Genomic DNA, 10,586 nt, shown 5'->3' with positions numbered 1-10,586 from the left:
TTGGACATGGCATGGTCGTTTAGATCAACGCTGCTGGTTGTATTACCTACCATCATATGGCCGGAGCTTTTCGTATTCCAACCAATATACCCGCTTGAGTGCAGTTTCGTAAGTGAAAGGCGATTGATGGGCATATGGTCTTCACACCTTTGTGCATACATACAGCCATGCGAGTACATTTTAGTAAACTACCCGTGAATCATAATAATTTCAGTACAAATTTGCATTTTTTTTGCTCTTCAACTTATTACAATTATCATTTCTTCTTCTTTTCTTCACCACGCACATCTTTCTTCCCAATATATTGGCATTACAAATACAGCCACAATGCGGTTTACTTTTCCCCTTAATACCAATTTGTCGGCAATTTTTAATATTCATACACATATCCTGTTTTCTCTTGCGTTATGCAATTGCGGAATTACCAATAGGTAGTAATTTAACGTATGTTTTTTTGAAATTCCCTTACTCACCGCATTTTTAGCTGAAATTGATTCGAAAGGTGAAGATTTGGACAATGTTGCACACAGTTTAACCACAAAATTACCAAATTTTTCAATAAAAAAAAAACGTTATATTAACTACAATGTAACAAGAGAAAATTTTGATCAATCCATTTTCGATGAGCTAATGGATTTACAATGCATAACCAATACAACGATCAGTTTTCTTATTTTTTTTGGAAACTGTACAGGAACCAAATAGCCAAAATGTGGAAACTTCAAATATTTTTTTAAGGACAATAAACTATTTTTCAAAAATGGAAATTACTAAAATCTGATTGATATTTGGCAGTTTAGCTAGAATATAAACAAAATTTAAAATTCCTAGGGTTTATCTAAATATTTTTGACCGTCCCTTAATTGAGATATTATTTTTTTGGACTGACAATGGAGATAATAAAATTTTTAAAATTGAGAACATTATAGGAAACAACAGTCGTTTCTTAGGGTATCCACTGTGCGATACACTTGAAAATTGAGAAAATAAATTTTTAGAATATTTTTTTTTCTTCAATTTATCTATTTCTTCATTAACAAAAAAAATCGTTTGGCTTTTTTTAAGAACAAGAATATTAAAGCTTTTGTAAAAGCAAAGTCTTAATTTTAATAGGACGTTAGGTATTTCCATAAGGTTTTGAAATATTCCACACTGTAGCCTAAAATTAGTAAAATTATAATTTTTTTTTAATTGAAAGCACTATAGCAGAATAAATTTTGAAAAAGTTCGTTAATGAGCTCTTTAAATATTTTATTTATTTAATTTTCTTCCCTTTATCAATCAGGTGCTTATTTGGAGAATTATAAGTAAATTAAGGACAATTAAGGGCAAAAAAGTCACTTAAGGGTTTAGGAAAAGCTCAAAATGGCATACTTCCCAGGGACCTTTTTTGCAAAATACATAGTTCGGTTTAATAAAAATTTTCTGTCCTCCCAGAACTCTCTTTTTCTTCACTTTTTGTCCCTCTGTGCCCTATAATTTAAAACAATGGAAAAAGAATTAAATATTTGCTGAAAAAATCAAATGGGAATTTAGTCTGTGGTGTTTAAGATGGTTTTACAAATAATGCTCAGTTCACAATAGCACGCTTTCATTGAATTCCCCACTCGTGTGTGCAGAAGAGAGTCACCACCTCCATAGCTCGACTTAACTGCTGTAGCGTAAGCATCAACCCATGTTTCTCTTTGCGAGTTTTACTTGCGGTGTATATTTAACCTGTGATTTTCTAGCAATTTCTGCTCTGTCGTATAGGATTCTGATAGGCGACAATTGTAATGTCAAAATTATGTATTTGTGAGCAGTGTGAATTGCAAGTTTTCCCATTAAATCTGTGGCTCTATTTACAGACTTCTTTATATTATTCTAATGTGAAAATCGTGTGAAATGATATACTTTACCCATTGAGCTTGTGATGTGAGGAGATTACTACTGATTTGCCCAATTTTGTCGTGATTGAAATTATCGGCTATTGGTGAGAATTGTTAATTCAATCAATATTAGTTAAGGTGCAAATAACCATCACTTATACCTACCAATTTCAAATACGCCTTCAAACCCCGATATACTCCTAGTGATAAGCCAGAGTGAAATTGCTCAATGAATAGGGAAGAAGGTTCTCAGTGTTGGACATTAATCGATTTTTTTGTAAAGGAAAATTATAAATTTCTCACGTGTTAAAGAAAGTACATATAGATAATTTTTATGCTCAATTGGAGCTCTCTCTCTGTCACTTTCACACGCACTTGATTTTGTAGTGCTATGCTACGATAACATAGGAGTATGTCTTATCAGTTTTTGTGCAGATAATCAGCAGTATTTCTAGTCACTTCACTGCCATAAAGTGTCATTCTTCCATTGAAAGTTATTGAAAGCTGAGGTGTTAATTGCGGTGGGTTTCCTCCACTCTCTGGGGAAAATCTCACTTTTTGTTGCAGATTTTTTTTGTGTGTGAAAATCAACCTGGTGACCTCTAAGAACAATGATGTCATATTGCCCCCCGAATGAAACCATCTCAGTACCATGGATGGATCATGGTCTAACACAATGCTTCTTCAGCACAGTCTCCACATCGATAGTTGCCGGGTAAGAATCGTGAAAAACGCCTAGAAAATTCCTTATCTCTTAAGATAATATTAATTCAACAATCTCTGTTACAGATTTCTCTGGATATTTGGTTCAATACAGCTGTTTATGTACAAGAAATATTCCACGCCGCAATCAAGGGACCTTCCTAATTCAACCCTCTACAATTTTCAAGTTTTCCTCCTTTTCTTCATCCCCTTCAATGCAATTGTGAGATTTCTCCTGACAACTGTGTACTTCCACAATTCTGTCTATGGCTACATGGTGAGGCATTTATTCCTTAAACTGTTATGAGACTTTTTTTAATTAATTGATTTTTTTACAGGTCTTAAGTCTCGTTTTAACATGTTTCACGTTCCCACTATCGGTTCTCTTAATGAGCAAAGAACGCCATTATCTTTTGCCATCACTTCCAACTCGAGGACATGGGTTGGTTCTTTTGCTTTTCTGGACAATGGTCTTCATTACCGAAAACCTGGCACTTATAAATATGCGTCAAGAAGGATGGTGGTTTAACATGAAAACGTAAGTTATGTTCTATGTAATTAAATTAGTGTTTTTTGGTTAAAGATACTGCCTTATTATGCAGGAAATTAAAAAAAAACAATTATTTAAATTTTTCTCAAGCTCTTGATCTATTTAATTCTTTTGTGATTTAATCTAAAAAAAACATTCTCTTCGCTATAAATATTGCCAGTCATTAAGTGGTTTTTCCTCACTACAAATACGAATTTTCTTACAACAAGAGGGAATTATATACGCACAATTTTTTATCATAAAAAGATATCAGATTAGAATAGAATGTCACGCATGAGCCTTAATAATCGCATCTCTTAGCGAAAAAGAGTTAAAATATTCTGAATGAAAGCTGATTGGTAGAAATTAGTTTAAAACTGTTCTATTAATATTGTTTTTCATTAATCTAATTTATATATTTTTTTCACTGTATATTGTATGTATTTAAAAATTCTTCCTTCCGCATGCTCGTATTTTGTTGATGATTTTACATAGTTTTTCATACATTTTAGTTGAAGGTTGAACAAATGTTGAATTGCGGACTTATTATGATTTATTTTTTTTATAATAACTTAAATTAAACTCTAAAATTACTTCTTATTACAACGCAGAACCAGTTCTTTCTCTGTATTAAGTCACAAACCGTGAATTGTTATAATTTTTTTATAATATCTGATAGTAGTCATATCTAGATTTTCTGAGTTTGTATCTTAATTACCTTTTCTTTATCTTATTTTTTTACAAACTTTTTAAAGTCCGAATTTATCAAAATAGAGATTAATTTTTTTTTTCTCACAGATTTGCGGATAAAGTTGAAACTGTCTTTTTCGTCCTACGCTACGCATCATGTCTTATGGTATTTGTTCTTGGACTGAAGGCACCAGGAATTTATACATACTACAATGAGGAATATCAGAATATCATCAATTCACCCCAGAATGATGAGAACCGCTCAACATTTAGGAATTCATGGCGTAAAATTAGAACTCTCGCACCTTTCTTGTGGCCCAAGAAGGACTTCTTCTTGCAATTTCGTGTGATTATTTGCTTCATCCTCCTCCTTGGGGGTCGTGTTATTAATCTCTACGTGCCCATTTACAATAAGAAAATCGTGGACAGTTTCACGGAAAATCCAATGAGATTCCGCTGGGATTGGATTCTCATCTATGTCCTGTTCAAATTTCTACAAGGCGGTGGCACAGGAAGTATGGGATTGCTCAACAATTTGCGCTCATACCTATGGATACGCATTCAGCAGTATACAACGCGGGAAATTGAACTGGAACTCTTCCGTCATCTGCACAATTTATCACTTCGATGGCATTTAAGCCGCAAAACAGGAGAAGTGCTCCGTGTGATGGATCGTGGAACAGATAGCATCAACAATTTGCTCAATTATATCCTCTTCTCCATTGTGCCGACCATTGTGGATATTATCGTGGCCGTGGTATTCTTCATAACCGCCTTCAATGGATGGTTCGGCCTCATTGTCTTTCTCACCATGTCCTTATACATCATTGCTACGGTCACAGTGACGGAGTGGCGAACCAAATTCCAGAGACGAATGAATTTGGCTGATAATGCCCAGAAAGCACGGAGTGTGGATTCACTTCTCAATTTTGAAACAGTCAAGTATTACGGAGCTGAACAATATGAGGTCGATTGCTACCGCGAAGCTATTCTCAAGTATCAGGTATGATAAAATTAATTACCACGTTATTCGCAAGTTGAGCAAAAACTTTCAATTTGATATCTAAAGATTATTTTCATTTGAACACTAAGATGAGCATTGTATTCTTCTCGTACTCAATATGTTATCAATTGATCATACATATACGGAATTCGAGCTGAAATTCATTATCTCTCGGAATTTCTTAACTTTTCATTTCTTTAAAATTTTCCATTTTTAATATTTTTTCGAAAAACTTAATTTTGAATATTTTCTTCAAAATTTTTGATTTTGAAAATGAAATGAAAATTTGTAATTTTTATAATTTTTCTAAATTCTTTATTTTGATTTTTTTATATTTTCTTTTTGAATAACTTTTTAAAAAAATTCATTTTGCATAACTTTTTCAAAATTTTTGATTTGGATTAGTTTGTTCCAAAAATTCATTTTACAAATTTTCTTCAAAATCTCTTACAATTTTGAATAATTTCTTTAAAATATTTCAATTTGAATAATTTTTTTTTCAAAATTTTTCAAATTGAATAATTTCTATAAAATATTTCAATTTGAATAATTCTTCAAAACTTTTCATTTTGAATAATTTCTTCAAAATTTTTCAATTTGAATAATTTCTTCAAAATTTTCCATTTTCTCGCAAATAATTTATAGAAAATTATTGAAATTTATATTTTTCATTTCCAGATTGAAGAATGGCGCTCACTAATCACATTCAACATCCTCAATACGACACAAAACATAATTGTATGCGCTGGATTATTAGCCGGATCGATGCTATGCGCCTATATGGTTGTCTATGAACAAGGACTTTCCGTGGGGGATTATGTTCTCTTTGCCAGCTATATCATCCAGCTGTACGTGCCGTTGAATTGGTTCGGCACCTACTACAGGGCTATTCAGAAGAATTTCGTCGATATGGAAAATATGTTTGATTTGATGCGTGAAGAACAGGAGGTGATTGATGCGCCTGGAGCTGGTCCATTGTTAATTGTACGTGGTGGCATTGACTTTTCCAATGTCTCATTTGGCTACAGTCCAGAAAAACTTGTCCTCAACAATGTGAGCTTCACAGTACCGCCTGGGAAAACTACGGCTCTCGTTGGGCCATCAGGCGCGGGAAAGAGTACAATAATTCGGCTGCTATTCCGCTTCTATGACGTGACTAGTGGGGCAATTATAATAGATGGCCAGAATATAAAGACTGTTAAGCAGTCTTCTCTCCGAAAAGCCATTGGGGTGGTGCCGCAGGACACTGTCCTCTTCAATAATACGATTCGCTACAACATTCAGTACGGTCGTATTGAGGCTGGTGATATTGACGTTATTACAGCAGCACGGAGTGCAGATATTCATGAGCGTATCCTAACTTTCCCCGATCAGTACGACACACAAGTTGGCGAGCGCGGGTTGAGGCTCAGTGGGGGTGAAAAGCAGAGAGTTGCAATTGCGAGGACGATTCTCAAATCGCCATATATTGTCCTCCTGGATGAAGCTACGAGTGCTTTAGATACACAGACTGAGAGAAATATTCAAGCAGCTTTGAGGAAGGTGTGCGCCAACAGGACGACCATTATTGTTGCTCATCGTCTTTCCACCATCATTCACGCAGATGAAATTCTCGTGCTGAAGGATGGGGCTATCGTTGAAAGGGGCACGCATGAGGATTTGCTTCAAAACGATGCTGGTAAGTTTTTTTAGCATATAAGAAAGCTTTTGACTTGAAAGCTTCGAGCTAGAGATAGATTTTCATTCAAAAATTTCATAAACTTGTTAATCAAATCCTTTTATTTCTTTCATAAAAAACTAGGGGTTTATTCTGGCATGTGGAATCAACAATTGCAAAATCTTGAGGCAAAGCAAGTAGATGACGAAGCCACGGGAAATGAAGCAAATGGTATTGAACCTGTACCAAATACATCAAAGCCCCAAAAGCCAGCCGAACCACAAGTTCCCGCAGCATACAGCCAATATGTCCATCATCATCATCATTAGTATTTAAAATAAAATATGCAGGAAAAATAAATGTAAAACAAATCATATTTTTATGAAAAAGAAAACCCAAAATGTAGATATGTAATTTTAGCAATATATTTTAGTGATGGTTATTAAAACTATTTCAATCAACAATGTTTTTTTTTATTGAAAAGTTTTTATTTATTTCAGCTAGCTTATTCTTCTAGGCTATAGGTCGCTGTACACAAAACACATCAGAGAAGAAATCCAATGACTCATAATTTTTCCGAATTACAAAAAATTGCGCAATGCCTCTTTTTTGAAAACTTATTTCCAAGCTCTACGAAAAAAGAAAAATTGAGCAAAACATTAGTTGGAATTTTCCGTAGAGCAGGTTGTAGTCAAAAGTTTTCCTTGAATTTCCCATTTCCCCAGTCCTTGGCTTCCACTTTTCATTGTAGGTAGAATCACATATTGATGGATGCACATATTGAAGTTCTGACGAGACACTCGAAACAGAACCAGCATAACATCAAAGGAGAATATAATTCAGGCTTTATTATCATTTCATGTATCACATAAAACATCCACCAAAGGTGCAGGAAACCCATTACAAAATATCAAATGCAAGGATTGTTCATGGAATACCCCGTATGAGTGTGCTTGTGGTGCTTTGCCAAAAGAAAGGATTTTACATTGAACTTTGTCATCGAGAGCACATTTTTGCACTTGAAATGTCTGATTGCTGTAGCTTCTATGTTCTCATTCATACGATTGAAAGTCTCTTTTTTTGTTACTTTGCAATGTTTTGGCAAAATGCTGCGATATTTTGTCATTGTATGTGATATTTTACGTGCACATAGTTCATTACAGAAAGAGATTTCTTTTTCTCTACTCTCTCTCTACGTGATTTATGGTTGAAATTTCAGTTGTAATGGTTCAGAGGAAACCTCAGATGGGAGCAGAGCTTTAATTTTGTACTTAACAATGTGAAAGAGTACTCCAAGAAGAAACCAGATTCCTTCGAAAATACTTATAATGGAGAATCCAGACATCAATCCAATTATTCCGCCAAGGAAACCTTGCAAAATGTACACAATGGAAATTTATGCAAAGTCAAGGAGCAATATTCAATTTCTCAGAGACTTACTAAATATTTGGAACCAATACAGTGCAACATCCTGCCGATATACCCAGGCTTCTGCTGAACCAAAATAAATTTTCACCGTCGATATTGATGAGACATCGTTGATTCCAGTCCTGTGTGAATAGGAGAGGTAGGTATGTTCACAAAAAAAAGCTTCTGATGAAAATGCACCAAAGTGGGGGTGAAAGTTTTTCATTATAAAGTTGTTTTCCATTTCCGATTTTCTGCTGGTGAATCCTTTTTTTGCATACTCGCAGAGGGAACAATTAATCAAAACTTTTCACCTCTCAATTTTACCCCTGGAGGTGTGCTTCTGAAACTCCCGGTGAGTCTTATTTGGAGATTTGTATTAAATTAAAACTTAAGAAATACAAAATGGAAAATTGCAATAGGTATATGGTTACCTTTCCATAAAGTTTTTCATAAATTTGTCTATAGATATAGTATTGAATATTTCTGATAAAAAACTGATTTCAAAAAGCCAAGCTTTCTACATAGAAAATTTCATTAAAAGCTCGGAGAAAGCTTCAAAATTATTTAAGTTATGTGCAGCTATACAAGTGTTTGAAAAATCTAATAAGCAATATTACTTACAAGAGTCCTGATAAATTCTTAAATTGCTTCTGCAGAGGTAGACTGACTGTTGTAACTTTGTACTTTGTATCTGAGCATTTTGGCAAACAATCAGGGCAATGTAGGGATTCCTCAACTTCTCTCATATCATATTTTGTAATACCAGCATATTGATTCACAACTGTTGCCCATTTAACTGAATGTATAGAAATGAAAAAAAAATGTTGAACGCAATTTTGTAAATTAAACATGTAAAATTTACATTTTACATTATGAAAAATTGTATGTATGGTATAAATTTGATACATAAATCGCTGAAACAATATACGTGAGCTTTTGGGTGTCTCTTCTGGGAAATCGATGAACTTGGTGTGCAATCGTCAAGGGAAATCATTGTTATTTGCTTCCCTTTTGTCATTGATTCTCCAACTTCTCTTACATACCATTGCATGCTCCCCTATGGTATATGCTTTTTTGTGAAATCATCGTTAGTGCAATGACTTTTTAATATCAAAACATCCCCATGCGAGTGAAATCCCATAAAGTCTTATTGTGGAGCGAAAGCTCCTGTGAGGATTGAAAATACTTACTTTTGTACTTCTCCAAGCACGGAATATCCTGGAGGTCACACACACGGCAATGGGTCCCATCCCTAAAGCTCTCTGCATGTGGCAAGAAGAATGGGACACATTCGCAAAGTCGAATGACACTCTTTATTCTGCAATTCACCACACAATCTGCTCGGGAATACGCAACATCCATCATCATTTTGGCCTCGTCGTCGAAAAGGCATCCTCTCTGCGGTAAGAAGGTGCGGAGGGTTTTTATATTAAATCCCCCCCAAGTATGAGTAAGGGGACCTAATCAATTATCTCTCAGTAAATGCTTTTTCTCTCTACTTAGGAGCACATTAAATGGATGGTCCGGGAAAATATCACGGAAGAGACATAAAATATTTATATTCATGAAAAGAAATGAAAGGAGCGTGAATTTTTCTTAAAGAAAATTCCAAGAGGGAAAAAATGAAAGTCCTCCGGAATGTTGACCGTAGCGTAAAGTAAAAGAACCAATGAAATTTTTATGTGTATAAAAACCCCTTAACTGATACAGATCAACAATATAAAATTTCTCTCAGAGTATGAGGAAAAGTTTTTACTCCATGAAACTTCAGAATTTCCCTTTTTTTAGTTTCCAAGTTTAAGGAATGAAATAACTAAAATATTGAAAAAGATTTTTTTCTATATAAGCTTCTCAAATAACGCAAAAAGTGGACGTCAGAAAAATAGTCTCCACAAGAATTCCCTGGAGCATTCATTTTTAAGAATAATGTCGCAGTCTCTTACCCTTAATTAAAGAAAAATACGTTATTCTTTAATAAATTAAAAATACATAACTAGTTGGTATTATCGTTATTGGATGGTGGGTGAAATTCTCTACTAAGTCTAACTCAGGCTTGAGATTTCTTAAGTTTCTTTTCAAGCTAGGTTTAAGTTTTTTAAATCAAGCTTTTTTTGTAAGGCTAGGCTTAAGTTTTTCACACAATTTTTAAGTTTTTCATGTCAGATCAGGTAATTCTGAATGCAATTTTGGATAATATCAATACCCCAAGATGGCAAAACGAATATTTTAATTGTCTTCAAATTTATCCAAAAATATATTAAGCTCATTTTAAGCCAAAAAGTCTGACCTGATCTTAAAATTTTAAACCATGATCTTAAACCTAAAAAGCATATTTAAAAAAATAAAAATCAGCCCTTAAAGATCTTAAACTGAGCTTAAAAAGTCAAATTTTTGTTCAAATCTTTTAGCTTGACTTAAGAAACGAACTAAGCCTGACTTGGTAGTGAATTCCATCTCTTTACAAAAAAAGTAATTTTAAAAAATGACAAAAAATAACGTCTATTATCGATTGCACTAAATCAAATTAAACTCGTATGTTACAGCACGTTCTATAAAGTCCCTTTTTCCTACTTATCCTATTTATGTATGTACAGGGTGGCCAGGAAATTAGGGCATGATTTTAACCGCGAATAACTTTTGATTGGATTGAGATATCGTAAAACCTTTGCCACCAAATTATGAGGAAACTCAAAAAGTTTTATTTGTTTTTTTATTTCAAGTCGATAT

At 33.9% G+C, this 10,586-nt stretch overlaps 1 protein-coding gene across 2 annotated transcripts; it reads left to right on the top strand.

Moving 5' to 3' along the window:
- Positions 1–1,714: 1,714 nt before the first annotated feature.
- On the top strand, positions 1,715–6,910 carry LOC129793311 (ATP-binding cassette sub-family B member 6). Of its 2 annotated transcripts, none has more exons than XM_055833171.1 (7): positions 1,715–1,972; positions 2,436–2,583; positions 2,658–2,847; positions 2,909–3,108; positions 3,898–4,792; positions 5,471–6,470; positions 6,594–6,910. In XM_055833171.1, the coding sequence occupies exons 2-7, from the start codon at positions 2,480–2,482 to the stop codon at positions 6,776–6,778; spliced, it is 2,574 nt and encodes an 857-aa protein (XP_055689146.1). In that variant the 5' UTR covers positions 1,715–1,972; positions 2,436–2,479; the 3' UTR covers positions 6,779–6,910. The 2 variants fall into 2 exon arrangements, with proteins under 2 accessions (XP_055689146.1, XP_055689154.1); XM_055833179.1 differs by having other exon boundaries at positions 1,780–2,006.
- The last annotated feature ends 3,676 nt before the right edge of the window (positions 6,911–10,586 follow it).

Source organism: Lutzomyia longipalpis, chromosome 1 (assembly GCF_024334085.1).
Source record: "Lutzomyia longipalpis isolate SR_M1_2022 chromosome 1, ASM2433408v1".
NCBI lineage: Eukaryota > Metazoa > Arthropoda > Insecta > Diptera > Psychodidae > Lutzomyia > Lutzomyia longipalpis.
The sequence above is the reverse complement of the archived record's forward strand: the minus strand, read 5'-3'. Positions and strand labels throughout refer to the sequence as shown.

Coding starts and splice junctions, on each gene's coding strand:
- LOC129793311 (XM_055833171.1), top strand. CDS start 2,480: ATGATGTCATATTGCCCCCCGAATGAAACCATCTCAGTACCATGGATG. Junction 2,584..2,657: donor TCCACATCGATAGTTGCCGG/GTAAGAATCGTG, acceptor TCTCTGTTACAG/ATTTCTCTGGATATTTGGTT. Junction 6,471..6,593: donor TTTGCTTCAAAACGATGCTG/GTAAGTTTTTTT, acceptor ATAAAAAACTAG/GGGTTTATTCTGGCATGTGG.